General features: G+C 32.5%; 1 protein-coding gene across 1 annotated transcript; it reads left to right on the forward strand.

Moving 5' to 3' along the window:
* Positions 1–11,553: 11,553 nt before the first annotated feature.
* LOC111701652 (peptidyl-prolyl cis-trans isomerase FKBP1A) lies at positions 11,554–19,197 on the forward strand. Its single transcript, XM_023473036.1, has 4 exons — positions 11,554–11,660; positions 15,858–15,969; positions 17,248–17,327; positions 18,758–19,197. The coding sequence occupies exons 1-4, from the start codon at positions 11,608–11,610 to the stop codon at positions 18,837–18,839; spliced, it is 327 nt and encodes a 108-aa protein (XP_023328804.1). The 5' UTR covers positions 11,554–11,607; the 3' UTR covers positions 18,840–19,197.
* The last annotated feature ends 628 nt before the right edge of the window (positions 19,198–19,825 follow it).

A 19,825-nucleotide genomic window follows, 5' to 3' on the forward strand; every position in this document is an offset into this window, starting at 1 on the left:
ATTATTTGTTACGCCGTTCGTGCATTGTTCAGAAACAACCGGTGTGGTAAACTTAATTCAAGGATTTTGTTTTTATAAAACATTATTGGTCATTATTTTACATCTTTTTAAAATATCATATTTGCAAGTTTAAAAATAATCAGAATTTTTCACCTAAATTGTATTATCTTGACTGGGGACATTAAAAATGCCTTTTTCCTCCACAGCTAGATAATAAAAAGTTTGGAATGTGATTTCTAAACATTAAATTTGTTTTATTTGTAAATTGTGAATTTTTTTGTTTCAATTATTTTATTATTCTGATATTTTTTTCCATATTGTTTTCCCAAAATTTAAATTTCTGGCATGGACGAAAATTCTGTATTCTTTTGAAAGGGATTTTATTAGAATTAAACAATCTCAGACTCACGGTCTTGTTTTTAGACATAAGAAAATGGTGGAATTTGTAGTTTAATACCGGCATGATTGATAATATCTTGGAAATAGCTTTTATTATTTAAATTTGCCCTGAAAGCCCTAAAGTTAATTTTATCCTTTTTGTTCAAATGGTAACTTTCGTTCACTTTGTTTTTCCTTTGATTTAAACCTTAAAGATAAGTTTAGTAGACTATGAATCTTATGAGAATAAAAAAATTATTTAAATTCGTATGGGATTATGTAAAGGTGTATGTATTATGTAAGGATGGATGTAAGGATGCATGTATGAATGTATATATATTATGTATAATGTTAAAATTTCAATGATACTTCAGAAAAGTTGTAATACCATTTGTCATTACTTTCAAACTAATTTTAGAGTGGAATTGTCTCAGATTTCAAAGGGGTATGCAGTAACTTGGATAAATACGGATTATAAAATATTTTTTTAAAAACTTTTACTATCTTTGTGTATTCAAGTTGTGTGATCAATAAGTTTCGTTAAAATATTTAACCAAATTTTTTAGATCAAAATTTAAAACGACAAATCCAGGAGCAAAACATCATTCATGTGTATTTTGATGTGAGCGTATCAAATAAAATATTTTCCTTAAATTGAGCGTTTTTTATTGATATTTCTTTAAACCTTTTTTTCATAAATAGATATATAGGCTGACATTCGAATGTTTTAGAGTGTTTTAGTTGAACATTCGAAAAACGTTTTAAATTGTTCAAAAAACTTTTTAGCTTTGTCTAACAACTTTTTCAATTGCAATAAAATATGTTTTAAAAGTTTGAATGTGAGCCGATTCTAACGGAATTTGTACCAGTTTGCATTGCATTTGTTCAAAATATCGCAAATATCGCTTAAAATCCTGAAAGTATACACTTTACAGGCAGGAAAGGAGCATTAAAATGATAAAAATATTGCATTTCTGGTTGAACAGGTTTTCAGAACAAACATTATCTAATAACGAGAAATACACATAGATAAATAAATAAACATAGATAGCTTATGTACGCAAAATCACCGAGAATTGTACAGTCCGCGAACTTATACTTCTAGGGGTCAAAGTGTACTTCAATGATAAGCGGGGTGGTTTGGTGTTTTAATGGATTTCATAATAAAGTGTAAAATAACTCCGGGAATAGAACTATTTGAACAACAATATTTCACTGAGCAATATATCATATTGACGAAAACTGAAGAAGGACATGAGAAGGACTAAACTAACTTAAATTTCTCCCTACAGAACTCATGTACACCACAAGTACTCGATGACATAACTCGATGACAGTCAATGTTCACAACCGACCTAGGTAATCTATTTAATAGGAATATCTTTAAACCATCTATGTACATTTATATCTTTCAAGATGAAAAATGTCGTCTTATGCGCAATCTATCTTTATCTACGAAAATACAACAGAGACCTACAAAAGTACACTAATTTTGATTGATACAATGTATGTGATTCTGAAATTGGAGATGAGAGCCTTATAGTTTGAAAAAGAAATGAGATTTTGCCACAATCTCAAACTTTCTAATCCCTATACCTTTGCAACCTGATGTTGAAACTTTTATACTTGATGTGACAGAATTTATAGTTTGAAATATCACAGGTTTCCGTCTAATGAGTTACAGAGTTATAGGGATTAAAAAATCTGAGTTTTTGGCCAAAACTCATTTCATCGATTTTCCTTTGCCAAATTGATGTAGAAAAATATTCATTTATATAAGATGATTTAAATTCGTACAAAATGAATTATGCAGATGCTTAATTTTACTTTAACCTAAGTGATCACAAAAATCATTTTAAATTTTGATTCAACAGTTGCATAATTCAGTGGAACGCACTGAATACATATTACATATTATGAAGTTTGAATTGAAGAACATACCAAAACTTTTAAAAGTCATTTGGATGTCAACAGATATTTTACTCTAGCTCTGCTCTAGAAAATTTGGATTTAAAAAGCGTTTCCAAACGTGACACAATGTGCACCTGTAACTGTTAACATAAGTGCATTTATATGAATAAACTAAAAATTTGTTCTGTAAATTAAATCTCCTCTATACATCCTGATTAAATTTACATTTTCTCAATGAGAATCTCAAATTCAAGTAACACAAGAAAGGTTTAAATTTTATTTGATGTTTTGTATCCTTCATCTCTCCTTATACATTCTCTGGCTTTGTAATGCATTAATTTTTGGAAGTGCATTCACTTTCAAAATTTATAAAGAAAACTTTTTAAACACAATACAATTTTAAGCTTTAAAGTTTTAAAATTGGCTGAAATGAAAAATAAATTGAATAATTTTCTCATATTGCAACCTAGAATGTCAGATACACTTCTCTATTTGACTTTTTAGAAGAGTTTTCAGAAAGATATATAACTATAGTATTAAATTTCAAATATGATTCCGAACATATGAAATAAAAATGAAAGAATCAAAACGACCTACCTTCTTTAACGAAACGACGATCAAAAAATAAAAAAAAAGAAACAATAGTTTGTTTTTTTTATTGAAAAAAAACTATCCTTCTCTAACGAGATCGTTTTGTTGCGTTTTTCGCTTTTCTTTTTTTCTATCTAGTTAATTAAACGATCGGTTTGTTTTCCAACAACGTGAAAACGAACCATGAGCATTGGGAGTATCAGATATGTGGTCACAGCTAGGGCTGTGCGGCGTTGTTCTTAGAGAACGATTGTTCTTTCACGGGAACGCGATGAACTGAATTATCAAGAACGATGGCATTGTTCCGAAAATAGAACAAACACATAGAACGCGTTCTTAAAAATATTGGAACTATCTATAAAAGGACGAACGAGTAACCTATGGTAATTGGTTGAAAAGAACAATCTCAAATCGTTAACTCTAAAAATCAGTAACGCGTTCTAAATCATCTAGAAATAAAAGAAACAGGTAAAATGTTTGAGTTTTAACCTTAAAATAAAAGAATCAAACGGAGATTAATACTTTAAATGCACTGAACAGATTATAGACATATAATAGATAACAGCTTGTGAACCCAGCTTTGTCTGAAAATATCAACTTTTCTTTATTTTAGTCAACTTAACTTCAAATATTTAAACAAGCAAAGACCATTTCCTTGGTTCTAACAAAAGGGTCTAAAAAATACTGACAAAAGATATGTTTTCTTTTTATGGTCTGGTTTTTTGTTTCAAGCAATTCTGTTTCTATACTATTTATCTCAGACTTCCCTATTCTGTAAAAAAATATTGGACATATGTTGTATAAATCAAAAGTGGTATAAATCTAATAAACAAGTTTTGAATAGATACAGGGTGTCCCAAAAAACATGGGAATTCAGTGACGAATTTGATATCGTCTTTACAAATAATTCTTAGATTTAGTATAGTGATACCTACTTTGAAACCTGAAATCTGTAAGAGTTTCGTCTGCTATGTTTACATTTTGTTTGTTTATGTTTTGACTGCAACCGGTTGTACTTAGTAAAACAAGAAAATTACAGTATGCAAACAGAGTAAACGTGTCCGTATTCACTGTTCATCTTGTGGAGACATCATAGACACATCTTTGCAGCCTTTTACCCTTTTCATTAAATAAACTCTAGCAGACATAATAATATTATGGCTTTTGAAATTAGGTATTACAATGCTAATTCATTACAAAGACGATATCGAATTCGTCACTGAATTCCCATGTTTTTTGGGACACCCTGTATAATAACTTTCTAAATACAACAATTGTTTAATAAAAACTTTATGCAGCTCTGCTAATAAGGTGTTGAACTAAACAAACCAAATTCAGGATGTTTTCGAAAACATTTTGAATTCGGAATGATGCTGGAATATGTTAAACATTCAACAATACAACGTGGGTTGAATGCTTAAATTAGATAGATTTACCAGCAAAACATACTAACTATTCTTACAACATAGTTGAACAGATATAGTGTTTAAACCGATATGCAAAATGTGGCATTAGGCATAAGCGTTTTGCATCCTATTTTTCAGACTTTAATTGGTTCATAAAAATATATAAAAATACACGGGCAAAATTAATCTCTTGAGTCTTGAACATTAAATAAACAATTACAAACAATTTAAAAAGTGATTAATTTGTATGAATTTTAAAACTGAGTTTGTCAAAGGTCCTTTTCGTGGAAATTGTACATTTATTTATTGTTTTAAAATTATTTATTTCATAAATTATGCAACCTTAGTTCACATAGATCCAGACCGATCTGAAATTGAATCAATTTTTAAGGCCGGGCCCACTTCGAAGTGCCGCAGCGTCTTGGCTTATGATTTTACCTAATATAACTCACTTATACTTTTTTTAGCCCTAGACATGTAAATTTGAACACTTTAAAGCACTGGTTTTTAGCTACTCAACTATTTTTGCGAAGGAGCTTGTAACCTTTGGATCACTGTGAGTTAAGAGAAAGATTTTTCATCGTAAATATTGTGATGTATATGAAAAATTGTAATATAATGCTAAACCCATCAAAAAGTTTTAACTTTTTGATCCTTTCATCCGTTTTCAAAGATGCAGGCCCGCCTTGCTAACTTTTTATCATCGTCCAACAATAATTTATTCCCTGAATTCTTATTCTTTTAAAAAACAGTCTTATCAACTCACATCACATAGATCCAAATTGCATAAATTTTCAAGACTAGGTTGACTTTGAAGTGTCACAACGTCTGGGTCTTTAATCTTAACTCACTAACACACCAATCAATTAAGCTTTTGATTTTAGCTTTCTTGTTTAATTAGTAGTAATTTGCGCCAATTTTTGCGTGGACTTGAAACCTTTGGATCTCTGTGGACTATATTCAGAACCTATGGTTATTTCAAGATTGTTACAGGATTGGTCACTAGATGCCGTATTTCTAATATGGCATATAGTGAGATTGGGGGTTGGGGGGGGGGGGTTAAAAATTCACTTAAATTTCCCAGGGGTGGGGAGGGGTAACGACGAGCTTTTAAAATAAACTACTATTCCGTTTTTATTTTAATATACCATTCAATATAGTTTGACAAGTATTTTGACATAAATATCTTTTAAGTTTTCATACAGCAAAAACAGATATTTTTGGACAATTCATTGTTATTGAAGAAACTATGAGTGCTTTGTGTCACGTTTACAGAGATCAAGGCACCTTTTCGAAAATCGAACTAATCATTATGTTTTGTAAAGCTAGTCGATCGATTAAAAAAGGTTTGAGGCATAAATTATTAAAGGATTTTAAAAAGGCGGAATAAAGAAATACATTGATGAAAATAAAACTAGGGAATACAAAGACGACTTTTAGACTCAATTTTTAATTTAATAGTTCAACGAACATAAAATACCACAATTAAACAGTGAACATGCAGATTGTCTAAATTTTATGTATGCAAATTCAATAAGTCTGATAAATCCAGGATCGTCGGTGCCACTGCCAAGCAAAATGACATGTATATGTATTGTATATAATACCCAACTAACAACCAAGGATATGAGAGTCTGCGTTTACGATAACAGCAAATCCAAGAAAGAAAAAGTTTGAAAGGAGCGTCATTAATCATATAACTTCTTTACACTGAAAAATCCCAGAGTGTGTAAAAAACATTAGGTGGTTTAATAAATATTACGATGTTATTTCAATAGTTTATTTAAATCAGAGAGAGAATTCAATCTTAAATGAAGAAGAAATGAGACAATTGACTACTGTTAAAATCTTATGGGTTATTTTCTTCTTATAAACACTTCATGCGAGATTTCTAAAAGCTTTTTTAAAACATGCAGTATTTTATGACGTTTAATCTTTTGTGGGGAACCATGAATCTGAACTCTTTTTTCCTCAAAATGATTCTTATATTACTGGCATTAACATTCTCAAGTTTATCAGATTTATAAAAAATATTCAAACAAAAAGTGATTGTTCTAAGAGAAAGAGACTGATATAGTTTGTAATTTCAAGTTACCAACTTATTTAAGGTCTAATCAACAATGGCACCATTTAAATATTTATCTGGCTGGGTAAACAATGGGGAAGAAATCGTCACTATTTCATCTTAAAAAGTGTTGAATTCTGTTAATTATGTTTATTGTATTTGTTGCATAAAATCCACAAGCCACTTTTAGGGACTATGGACAAATTAAAAATTAGAAAGTTCAAGATTGAATGACTAAAGTGGAATCCTTATTTTTGCTTGAAAACAACTCCTAAATCCATTCTAAAAGACAACATTATGAAACTTCAACAGCGTAAAAATGTATTAGATTATTAGAGAAGACGACATTTGTGACTATTGTAGGCTCACCGAATAAATGCATAGAATTTGCGTACATTTTCTGATGCGCTAACTTTAATTAGCAAAGTCTTAGGACCAATCCACTTAGGGTGGATTTGGTCAAGATTGGTCAGGTTACGTTGGATTACCTAAAGGGTGTCCCACGAAACATGACAATAGGAAGACGACTTGAAAGTCGTCTTTGGTATTTGAATTTATTTGTGACATTTAGTCTTCTATCTACTTTAACATGTATGATTCTTGAAACAATTATCACATAATTCTCCTAGCCCTGGCATTTCCAAAAAGTGGTCTGCGTTTTTTGTGCTTTCAATATTACCTGAGATATAAAGAGTTTGGTTCAGATTTCAATTTTGTTAAATAAAAGCAAAATTGTCGAAATCTGAACGAAATTCTTCATATCTCGGGCAATATTGAAAGCGCAAAAAAGGCAGACCACATTTTGGAAATGGCAGGACAAGGGAAATTTTGTGATTATTATCTCTAGAAATTTACTTCTAAAATTAGGTTGACAAATAAACGCAGCAAATTATATTTTAAAAATCAAGACGACATTCAAGTCGTCCTGCATACTGTCATGTTTCGTGGGACACCCTGTAACTGGTCGAAACATGACCTGTCCCTAAGATTGGTTTAGGCCAGGTTAGATCAGATTAGGTTTGGTTACCTAACTGGTCTTATACTGGTCTTAACCTGACCAGTTCCTGTCAGATTAGGTCTGATTAGGTCGAACTAGCTGTTGCGTAACCTAACTGGTCCTTACTGTTCATAACTTAACCCTTGCATGGTTGGATTACCAAACTGGTCTTAACTAATCCGGGCGCGCAACAAGAGGGGGGGGGAAAGACACCCTCCCCTAGCTTAGGGGGGTGGGGCAAGAAGTCCTAAACATGAGGTCCATATAGTTCCAAAAATATCTAATTTTCTCGAAAATTAAAAAAATATACCCCCACAGTATTTTTTTTAAACCTAACCCCATTTTTAAAGCAAACTCAAATTCACTGTAACATTTTTCATTTTAAGCTTAGATTCTTTTAATTTCGCCCCTTTTCTTTAAAAAATACCCCCAAATTGGATTTTTAAAATTACACTCACTCATTCTTATTCAAATTGCCCCACCAGACTTTAACGTGCCCCTTTGTTCAACTTTTGTAACCCTTAGTTTTTAAGATTGCTTCCAAATATTTTTTATTTGCACCTAAACTTAATTTTTGTGTTCCCAAATGTTTTATAAATACGCCCTATTTATACAGCCTATTTTGAAAATGCCCTAAAATTTAAAATTAAACCCCAAAATAAAGATTTAAGATTTTCCATACACAAAATTGCCAAAACTGAAAAAGCCGCCTTAAAATAAAATTTGCCCTTAAAACAAAGATTTAAGAGTTCCCCCAACTGAAAAATTTCCCCCAAAAAACGAAATTTACCCCTGAAATATAAATGTAAGATTTTTCCAAACATATTTGCCCCAAACTGAAAAGAATGCCCCAAATATAAAAATTTGCCCCAAAAATATTTTGAATTTATGTTGGATTAAAGGTCGGATTAAAAAAATAAAACGTATTTTAAATCCCCATTAATTAAATTTTTCAGCTGTTCACAAACGGGTTTGTAGTCCATTTTAACATTCCATATGAACAAAATCCACATGTTCAATTGTACAAATTACATATATCTTTTTCTCGCCAATTTTTATTTATTGTAGATCGTCAACCTCCAGGGTGAGATCTCCAAACCAGATTGAGAAGTTTTTCTCCTCGGGTAGGATACGGTTTGAGTTGTAGTATAACTTATACCTGGAGTAAACAAATCAATTAGTATCATGACACCATTCATCTATATATAAATTTGGCTTGTGTATGTCAGAGTCTGTCATGTGTCTGTCAGTGTCTGTTAGTGTCTGTCAGTATCTGTCAGTGTCTGTTAGTGTCTATCAGTATCTGTCAGTGTCTGTCAGTGTCTGTAAGTGTCTGTCTGTCTGTTTGTGTAGGGGGGGGCACATTTTGTGCCCCCCCCACTGGCAACATTCATGCTTCCCCCTTATAACCTCTTTTTGAAAAAATGTTTACACCTTTTTAAACTATGTAAACTATTCAATCATATATACACTTTCATATTATAATACCGATAAAAAAATATTAATGTAACTTTCTTAAACGGACTCATCAGACAATCCCTCTTAATACTGTTTCAAGGGGTGAAAATAGAGATGGAAACGTTTCTAAAAAATATCTAGATTTTCATAGGATCGATACATATTGCTTTATAAATTATGATATATATTGATTAAAGCTTTTTTAATGAAACATTTTTAGTTAAGGACAAAATTGAGATTTTAAAGTATTTATTTTATACGATGTAAATATACTTAAATGAAATACATGCATGACTTCAATTGACCCTCCATTTTTAGAGTGACATGTATAGAATGACGTCACTTTGGAAGTCCAAATGACCAAACTTTTGACTTCCAAATGACCAAACTACATTTGAACACTGAACAGAGCCTTATTTATTCTATTTGTACTACTACCCTTTAAACCTCCGCCCCCTGGAATTACATTCACACCATGACTATCCTCTACCCCCACCCCACCAAATTCGACCTCAGTGGATTGGTCAGGAATTAAGACCAGTATGAGACCAGTTAGGTAACTAAACCCCTACCTAACCTGACCAAACACAACCTAGGGGGACTGGTCATGTTCCGACCAGTTTATAGGTCTCCTGACATAACTCAACCAATCTCGACCAAATCCGACCTACGTCGATTGGTCATGTTAAGACCAGTATGAGACCAGTTAGGTAACTCGACCTAACCCGACCTAACCTGACCAAACACGACCTAGGGAGACTGCTCATGTGTTCCGACCATTTTGGTAATCTGACGTAACCCGACCTAACCTGACCTAACGCGACCTAAGGGGATGGTCATATTGCGACCAGTTTAGTAATCTGACGTTTAACCCGACCTAACCCTACCTATCTTGACCTAATGGGACTGGTTTCGCGACGTCGCTGGTTTCTAGGGTGCCGGAGCTCCACAAAATTGACATGCAGATGAAAAAAAAGAGTTCCGATCACAGTAGAAAAAAGAAAACAGTGGAAAGAAAGAATAATTTTCTAGCAGGGTTTCTATGGATTGCAAAGTTATTTGTGGATTTGAGTTTTAACGAGTAAAACGTTTCACAGTTTGAATTTTCCTTTCGTCGGAGGGTTGCAGGAGTTGCAGAGAAAATTGTCGGAACTCGGAGAAGATAATAAACAATAAATTCTCCGTGGATTGAATGTCACCATGGGTTTTATAGTTCAATTGAACAAATATGTGTGCATAAGGACTATAGTCCTTTCGAATGTTAGTCCAAATGAACTTTACAGCACAACGGTTACGGAATGTTTACTTGGTTAAGGAGTTCATGGGCAATCATTTATAGTCCTATCGATATTTCACCAAACCCAATTCGTATTAATCACGTAACCTCTTTTACTGATATCATACAGCCTTGGCAAAAATAATGCTGAGAACCTTAAAGCTATAACCAACCAATAACAATAAAAAGATTTTTCAGAGCCCGTTCTCTCAATAGAAAGTGGTCGTGTAGTTCACGTACTTTGGGGGACGATATGTTGGCCGCTAGTTGTCTCGTGCTAAATTCTTATCTGATACATAGATATTTCTTCATACAATTGACGACCAATATATATGGAGACGTCAAGTTGTCGACCAATGTAGTTTATGTTGTATGTATCCTGAAATGTCGTCTCTTAACAAAGTGTACACTCAGCTTTTGCCAAGGAAATATGGAAATATATGCCTTATTCCTATTTAGAGTACTTGTTTATCATTATCTATCCTGGTTTTTAGACGTTATCTCGCGTTTGGGAAGTTACTTAATTTTCAGAATAAGTTCTGTAAATTATTCGGGTCTGTCCTAGTATACGATTTTTGGACCCCCCCCCCCCCCCCCCCCCTCCTATCAATTTTGTACATGACAATTTATTTTTCAGCAAATTTATTATTATTTATTTTTTTGTTATTTAGGGTTAGGTTAGGTTAAGATACTTTCTGGGCCGAGCGCTGCGGCTAGGATGGGCTAGGGGGCCGAGCGCTGCGGCCACGGGTTAGGTTAAGTTAAGAAACTTCCTGTCACACCCATGTACAAAATTGATAGGAGGGGGTGGGTCCAAAAATCGTATACTAGGAAATTACCAATTATTCGTGTCATGATAATTTCGACGGGTTCATTCGTATATTTGAAAATTTTCATGGTTCAGTCAGAGAAGTCTAGATTAAGGGGAGCAAATACCAACTTTGGGTTGAACATTTTGGTAATTTAACCCAGAAGAAATAAAGGATAAATATCGTACGTGCATTTGTAGTATAAATGGATTAAATTTGGTTCATTAAAAAAATTTCAGGATGTTCTTTGGGTTCAGTTAGCTTTTTCAGCTAGGGTTTAGTGGTATTCGGGTCGATCCTAGTATACGATATTTGAACCCTCCCCCTCCTATCGCTTTGGTGCATGACCACTTATTTATAAGCAAAATTATTATTTTTTTAATGTTTTTAGGGTTAGATAAGGCAATTAGGCAATAAGGCAAGACAATTTATGGGCCGAGTGTTGCAGCTAGGACATGCTAGGGGGCCGAGCGCCGCTTATAGGACCGGCTAGGGGTCCGGGCTCTGCGGCCACATGATCAATTGTATCCGTGTCGCATATGAGATCCATGTATAAAATTGTTATGAGAGGCCCCCACCTTCTATCATCTTTGGATCACGGGCATATTTTGACACCTGGCCGCAGCGTCAGCCCCCTGGCCTGTCCATTACTTTACGGCTTAAGATTTCGTTGAAGATCACGCTTATCTTCATTTCTTGTTTTTCAGATTCTAAAAATGGGAGTTGATATTGAAACCTTGAAGCCTGGAGATGGATCAAGCTTTCCCAGGTACACTTTTCAATTTTGCAGTTTAACCAAGAAATCTGTCCTTGACAATTTTGATAACGGGTTTTTCACTGTTGTACCTTAATTTCAGTAAAAGCATTAATAAATCTAAAAATCTGCATCATTTAATATCAGTAGGTTTAGAAAACAACATTTTAGAGCAGGGTTTGAAAATCCATCCGCACGGATGGGTTTACCCTAGATTATCTTCCCTATATTCTACGAATAATTGGGTTTGGCTCTGAGGGAAAAGAGAGGGAGGTTTTTTTTAAATAGATAAGATAGAAAGATAGACTGATGAAAATATAGATAGTAAGGGAAAGGAAGAATTTTTTTAGTATTTAAAAACTTTCTGAAAAAAAATTTCTTCCGAAAATATTGATTTTTAGTCATTTGTTTTTCAGAAAACATTATCTTTAAATTAAAAAAAAAAAAAAAATTTAAAAATAATTTTGGAAAAAAATATTTTTTTTTTGAGTTTTGCATGCGCTTAAACAAACAGTACGGATGAAAAAGGGTAGATAATCTTAGGATTTAACGAATGACCAATGAAAGTTTCAGCTGTTTCAGGGTTGAGTTAGGATAGATAATCCACCCTCTATTTAGGGCGGATTTATGACTGATGAAAGTGAAACAGTACTTCCGTAATCGTGCGACAAATCTAAAACATATGATAAAACCTAGGATTTATTAATCGTAGGTTTATCCTAGAGGATTAAGATACTCTTCTGATGAAGGGGCCTCAACGCATCTTGAATTTTTTTAATTTTTAATTTTTAAATAATTATCATTAAGTTTTAATCGACATAATCGCCCCACTGCACTGCACTGTTGCAAGAAAAGTTAGGAGAGAAAAAAAAAATTTTCTGACTGCATAGACTCTATTAAAGTTTGTTAAATTATTTTCACTAAAGGCATCAAGGCATTCGCTCTGAGAGCATTAGATATTTGTGATATTTTGTAATTAGGTGTAGCCAGTAGAGGTTCGTAATGCCAGGGAGTGTCACAGAAAAAAATAAAATAGCCAATAATTCGGGAAGTAAAAAACAATCTTTTTCAAAGCTCTCTTAAATGCAGGGTGGCCAAAATGTACGGATTGTACGGATTTTTTATTTTGTAACCCTAAAATGTACGGATTGTAGGGATTGTACGGATTTTTTTTCAAATTGTACGGATTTTTATCCTGGAAATACACCGGTTTTTTTTTAAATTTTCACTCATTTCAGCAAGTTTTTCATGAAAATTTCAAAAAAAAATCTCGTCAAAATGAAGTTAGTTTAACTTAATTTCTGCATTCTAAATAATAGTAGATTGGTTAACGTTTCAATTGACAATCAAAATTCATTCATAATTTTCGAGATCCCAGAAGTGTTCATTTGAGAATATGTTCCAGAAGTGTTCATTTGAGAATGTGTTTATCTATCTGTCTATCTGTCTAGCTATCTGTCTAGATAACTGTCTATCTATCTGTCTATCTATCTGTCTATCTATCTTTCTATCTATCTGTCTAGCTCTCTGTCTAGCTATATGTCTAGCTATATGTCTAGCTATCTATCTAGCTATGTGTCTATCCATCTGTCTATCCATCTGTATATCTATCTTCATGTCAGTTTATCTATCTTTTTATTCATCTGTTTATATATCCTATCTGTCTCTCTGTTTATCTAAATGTGTATGTGTCTATCTGTTTCTCTGTCTATCTATCTGTCTGTCTGTTTATCTATCTATCTATCTGTCTCTTTATCAGATCTGAGAACATCCTCTCAGGTTTCTTCCGTTTATCTGTAAATCTTTTCATTTTTAGTTTAATATCAACTTTCTTTTAATTGAGTGTGCAACCCCTGTACCACGCTATTTTTAATTATATTAGATCCTAAATCTACACTCCACTCTTTCTAATTATAACTTAATTGTTTGGTTGTTAAATGGCCTACACACTGATCTAAACAGTTTTAAAAATTAGAATCAACGCTCTTTAGTTCTCTAGTTTTCTAGTTCTCTGGTACTCTGGTTCTCTAGTTCTCTAGTTCTCTAGTTCGCTATTATCTAGTTCTCTAGTTCTCTGGTTCTCTGGTTTTCTAATTCTCGGGTTCCTAGTTCTTTAGTTCTCTAGTTCTCTAGTTCTCTATTATCTAGTTCATTAGTTCTCTAGTTCTCTGGTTCTCTGGTTCTCTAATTCTCTAGTTCTTCAGTTCTCTAGTTCTTTAGTTATCTAGTTCTTTAGTTCTCTAGTTCTCTAGTTCTCTAGAGATTTTTTTTAAGATGTACGGATTTGTTCAAAAAAATGTACGGATTGTACGGATTTTTTTTCGAAAATTGTACGGATTGTACGGATTTCCTCTGAAAATGTACGGATTTATGTACGGATTTTTGTACGGATTTTTTCAAAAAAGTTTTGGCCACCCTGTAAATGTGTTGTTTAAACCTGTTTTACTAAAGTTCTCTAGAAAAATGTTTAGGAATCTTTTTTGCAATTAATCTGTATTTTTGAATATTTGTCAAATCTTGGTCCAGGAACCATACTTTGGAGTTTCAGATAATAAAGACACAGGGGTGTTTATTTTCTTAAAAAATCGTTTTATCCCCCCCCCTGTCCTCTTATAGGTTTTTTGCTAAATTTGGAGAAAGTATCTGATTTTGGGGTAAAATTACCTAAAAGAATGAAAAAACTTACCTTTTTCCTTTTTTTCTTTTCTCAATTTTGAAAAATATACACCCCTGTAGTTGCACTGACATGAATCAGATTTTATGAAAATAACAATGTTTTTAGATTTAATTGTGAACTACTTATCTTACATTTATATAATATTTTTTCATATTGCAAGATGTAAATTTAAAGAACCTTTCCCCATGATTCGCTGAGTAAGTTTTGTTCCACTTATTTTTTAAGAAGTTTAAAAATCCTTGAAAGTTGATCAAATGATGATGAAATTGATGATCAAAAATATGCTTCCGAGGTACCAAGATTAAAAATGAAATAAAAATATTTAAGAGGGAGGGGGGGGGGGTCTTACAATTTACAAACACTCCTAGACAAAAGATGGCGCATATAAAGCTTGGAAAATTGACCAGGTGTAAAGAAAATGAACAGTCTTTTTAGACAAAATATATAATTTAACTTTTGCAAGAATAGAAAATGCTATATTTTATAAAATTTGAAATATGGGTAAATTTGTTTGGAATCGGTGCTTAAGTCGGTTCTTATCATTTTAGCTTGAGTTTAATTTCTAAACGTTAGGAATTTTAACTGTTTTGGTTAGTTTTTTAATAAAACTTCCAACACTTAAAAATTAATTTTTTTAAAGTTTGCTTTTTATATTTTGTTAATTTTTTATGCTACGAACCAAAAAAAACTATCTTTTATTTAACACATTTGTTCTTTGTTCGTTTTTATTTGTTTATTGCAAATATTATCTTTCTGATTCAAAATATGGCAATGTGTAAGAAAAGCAAATGTTTCGAATATGAAATTTGCAAAACTCTCAGATTTTGTTAAACCTTTTATTAGTCCAGAAACCTTCTAAAACGAACCCACTTATTGCACATCACTTATTGAGGGTCGACCTTATTTTTATTTTTGAATGCTTGCATCCAAACATTCTTACTTATTAACATTGTGTTATTGATTCTTAAAGGGGGGGGGGGGGGTTTTTGATGCTGAATGAAATTAGACATCAGTTGGCCAGTTTTCCCATTTCTTGATACCAAATTTCATTTACATTCCCCGAAATATTATAAGGTATCATCTGGGGGGAAAAATCATGTTTAAGAGAGGGAGGGGGAGCGGGGATAATATAGAGAAAACATATACCCATGTGTTGGCAGAATTGAAATCATAAATTCTATAATTGACATTGCATCATAATGTATTTCACTCAATATGTTTGATACAGGTTGTCCACATCATTTCGGATCATGAATCATTTTTAAAAATTTATAAGCCTATAGTAAAAATTTGCATGCAGAAAACACTAGGATTTTTGATTATTATGTGCATATTTCACCGTTATATCTTGGAGATCATCCAATATTATATGGAACTCTCTGTAGCTAAGGAGGACTTTATTTATGTTTGGTGTTTAGGGTTTAGGGAACACGACTTAATTAAAAAACGCCCAGGAAAAAAAATTGAGTTCGTTACATGAATACTGAATATTCATGATTTGGTTGATTGCCAAGTATATAATATTTCTCTTGTAGGGGAGGTCAGACAGTGACCTGTCACTATGTATTGACCCTGACCAACGGTAAGAAGATTGATAGCTCGAGGGACAGGGGGCAACCCTTCAAGTTCAAGATTGGACGTCAAGAGGTAACACAACTCAACATCGAACTGTAAATCATTTAATACAATAATGTTGATATATTTTGTGTTGTCTGGGTGTGAAATGCTCTTGTTAATGTGTATTGTTCTATAAGAAATTGTTCCTGTTCTTAAAGAAAACTTGTAACTGTATTATTGGAAAGCTCTAAATTTCAGTTATTTCAAGGTGTACATGTTTTTCTACGCCTCATACTTTTTTTTGTTACAACCACTTCTTATAAGTTTTAGAATAAGGCAAAAATCTAAAGCAAAAAGTTTAACAATTTTTGTCCAGCTGGGTTAGATAAAAAAATTTTTGATTAAAAAGCGAGCTGTGGATTGTTAAATGTACTGATTGATTTCCAAAAAAAATATTTTTAGATAATTTTGGTCGACTTTGCAAGTTTGTACGGACCTATGTCGGTACCATAGCTTTCATTTATTTATATTTTAAAACTGTGATTTCATTTTTAGACTGATCTAGCTCAAAAAATGATTATCGAGTATCCAAAATTTTGGAAAATAAAAACTACAGCCTCAGACTAACAGCTTACTTAAAAAAATTATGAATTTCTGTCAATTTTTGGCAATGATTTATGAACTTGAACAAAAATAAATGTGAAATCAAACATTAGAAAAATCTGTGAAAACTATGTTCGAATTATACTCAAAGAAGTGATTGTAACATAAAAAGCATGAAGCCTAAAAGAAAAATCAACAATGAAATAACTGAAATATGAAGCTTTCTAATGACACTTGAATTGGAAAATTAATTAAACAAAAATTGGTTCCTCAGAACAAAGGGTTTTTGGACACCTGTTAACTATCAGCAAGCTAGCTAGGAACATTCCCGGGGTTCTATCGAATTTCTCTATCTAAATTTGAGGCAAATTTTATTAATCCCGGCCCTTAGAAATATCTTTGAACAGTAAGGTAGACTTAGCTGGGAAAATGGGATATTGTGAGGATTTCGAATTAGGTTACAATGCGAGCATTGTTTCTATATTACCATGTTTATTTTATACAGGGTTACCCACAAAGGACGAGACTTCAGAGAGGACAGGAACAAAATTGGTTCAGTCCTTTTTCTCTCACATTGATGGTTCCATCCAGCGTTAAACTCATGATTTTTTCCCCCCATTCATATGTTAAAAATATAGAAGACAATTTTTATGACCGAAGATGAAGTTTAAATCTCAATGTCAGAACTAAAGAGTTAGTGTCCTCTTTGAGGTCTCAGCCTTAATGGATGTAACCCTGTATAAATTCTTAATTATTTCTATTCAGGTGATCGCTGGCTGGGATGAGGGAGTTGCCAAGATGTCAAAGGGACAGAGAGCAAAGCTTACCATTAGCGCAGATCTTGGGTAATTATTCCTTTATGCTCTAAAAAATGTTGGCTACATTTTTATTAACTTTATTTATTGAATTTTTATTGCCGCTTGCAAATGAGTAAGGTATTGGTAAAAAATTCATAAATAAGATGCGTTTGGGTTCCTCTAATTTGCAGTGCAAAAACTCGAATATCTTCAAAGACCACGGAGGTAATAACTTTCCTGAGAATTATTTTAGTGTACGAGACTTTAATAACAACAATGTTACTTACAAAGCGGGGGTTTCAGCGTTGCCTAACTCGTTTACTAAAATGTCGAGAGCTTAGCTGTCTTAAAAGATATTAAAAAAATTTATTTTACTCTGCAATCTTAATATCAATGGGCATCTTTTTATAAAAACAATTTTTTTATAGGTTGTAACATTTAACCAAGCAATAGTAGTCAAGTAGAAAATGGCATTGAAAACTGATTTAAATATGAATTTTTTTGGCCAATATCTGATCCATTTGCCGCTAAATTTGGCAATAAAACATTTAAGGCCATAACTTGAGTCTTTCCCAGATGGAGCTGCTTTTTTTCAGTAAGGATATCAAAATATAATGAAATTTATTTTCATAATTGCCGAGTTTTAAAAACAAAGAAACTTAAATGGAAAATAAAGATCAATATTATTACTCTCCGGAAAATTTAAACCGTGAAAAAACATAACTTAGCAATGTCGTAGGAAGCTGATTTTATGTATGCAAACTCCAAAATATGTATATTACATGCATTTTTGGGGGTTTGAACGGATTTAAGCATAAGTGTGCGCGCGCTTGCCTTTTATGAAAAAAATGCGATTTTTTTACAGTTAATCAATCTTAACATCATTAATTGTCTTGAACATTTATCCTAATACTCGTGAAACAAATATGCGCTCAAAAAAAATGTACTCCAAAGCCTTAAAATTTCAGTGCGCGTGTGCATTAAAAGATTAAAAGTAGCATAGGATTTATATCAAATTAAAAATGGGACAATATTTATTTTGACCTCGGAAATGGATCCCTCGTGCCCAACTACCTATAAATTGACACACAACATGCTAAATATGTGTTAAGATGACGTCATTACGGAACTGCTGGCTGCTAGCACATATTTGAGTGTCATGATTCAAGTTCTAGTGCAATTAAAGATGTCAAGATTGATTTACTGTCAAAAAGTTGTATTTTTTTGACAAAAAGCGCATGCGCTCAGATCCGTTCAAAATCAAAAATGCATGTGATAAACATATTTTTGAGTTTACATACAAAAACTCAGCTTCCTACGACAATGCTAAGTTATGTTTATACATTCACTGTTTAAATTTTCCGGAGAGCAAAACGGTCAGTTTTCTAAAATTCAATTTTTTTGTCTACAATATATTTCTTGTACTGCTGTAGATTGGAGGATTGTCGTTTGTTCTATAGTTGAATAATATTTTGTAGGTATGGGTCAAGCGGAGTTTCTGGTATGATCCCTCCCAATTCCACTCTTGTCTTCGACGTCGAGCTTATTGACTTTAATTAAATAGTCAGCCCCTGCTTGGCACTCGTATATCTGTGTTGTTCGTCATGATCCTAGATGAGTGTCATGGCTGAATGTTTATTCAATTATTACTTTCAAGTTTTCTTATTTCCTACTCAACTGTAATTTGTCTTTGTTTTCAAATCATTTAAGTAACAAACCACCTGTAGTCATCTTGCAGAATTTTGATTTCAATTGAGATTGGACTGAAATGATCATCAGTACTTAAGCTCTGTTTCTACGAAACAGACAATAGATTTTAAACTTGTGTTTCCAGAAGTTTGTCGGCGAAACTAGTTTGACTGAAAAAGTTGTTTGTCTTTTGGCCCTAATTCGTAATTGAGCTCGATATTTTCAAAAATAGCGTGTTTTTCTTGTTTGTTTACTTCAAAATAGTTTTCTTTTACCCTGGTATTCCTTTAAAGAGACCAGTAAACTTTCAACAAATGCATTTTTATTTTCCACCTCTGAATTTTTATACTTCTTGTTTATTGTATAATTACATTTACTGGTTATTATGGCTTCCTAAACTCTTAGAAACTTTTATTTGGAATATCTTCTTGAATTAAAAATGCTTTGTATGATTGTATTCAATAAATATAAACGCTCATCTGACTAGTTCAGCAGCTTGTAGGAATAGAATTAATTATCAGAGAAACAAATCTTGCCGTAAGTTATTGAGTTATGACCAGTTTTGTAAAAAGTGTGCAAAAAGAAAGGACCATTTCGACACTTTGTGACCCCAAATTTTGTACAGGCTTCGTATGGTATGAATAATTGAGATAGAAGGCTGAAATTTTGCATGCAGCCCTTAATTGTGGTCATCTACGTAGATAGCAAAGGAAATTTGAGAACGGAGGTCATTGACCTCCAGATAATACGGGATAATACCAATTTATTTCACTCTATTTCAATTATAAGCTAATCGGACATGTTGTTAAATTTTTGCAAACACCAAGTCATGCACTGATATAAGAGACATATATCCG

The sequence above is a fragment of the Eurytemora carolleeae genome, unplaced genomic scaffold, assembly GCF_000591075.1.
Source record: "Eurytemora carolleeae unplaced genomic scaffold, Eaff_2.0 scaffold144, whole genome shotgun sequence".
Taxonomy (NCBI): Eukaryota; Metazoa; Arthropoda; class Copepoda; order Calanoida; family Temoridae; genus Eurytemora; species Eurytemora carolleeae.

What these genes read in the sequence shown, in the direction of transcription:
- LOC111701652 (XM_023473036.1), top strand. Translation starts at nt 11,608, where the DNA reads ATGGGAGTTGATATTGAAACCTTGAAGCCTGGAGATGGATCAAGCTTT. An exon ending in GATGGATCAAGCTTTCCCAG is followed by an intron (nt 11,661 to 15,857) that starts GTACACTTTTCA and finishes TTTCTCTTGTAG; the next exon opens with GGGAGGTCAGACAGTGACCT. An exon ending in ACCATTAGCGCAGATCTTGG is followed by an intron (nt 17,328 to 18,757) that starts GTAATTATTCCT and finishes AATATTTTGTAG; the next exon opens with GTATGGGTCAAGCGGAGTTT.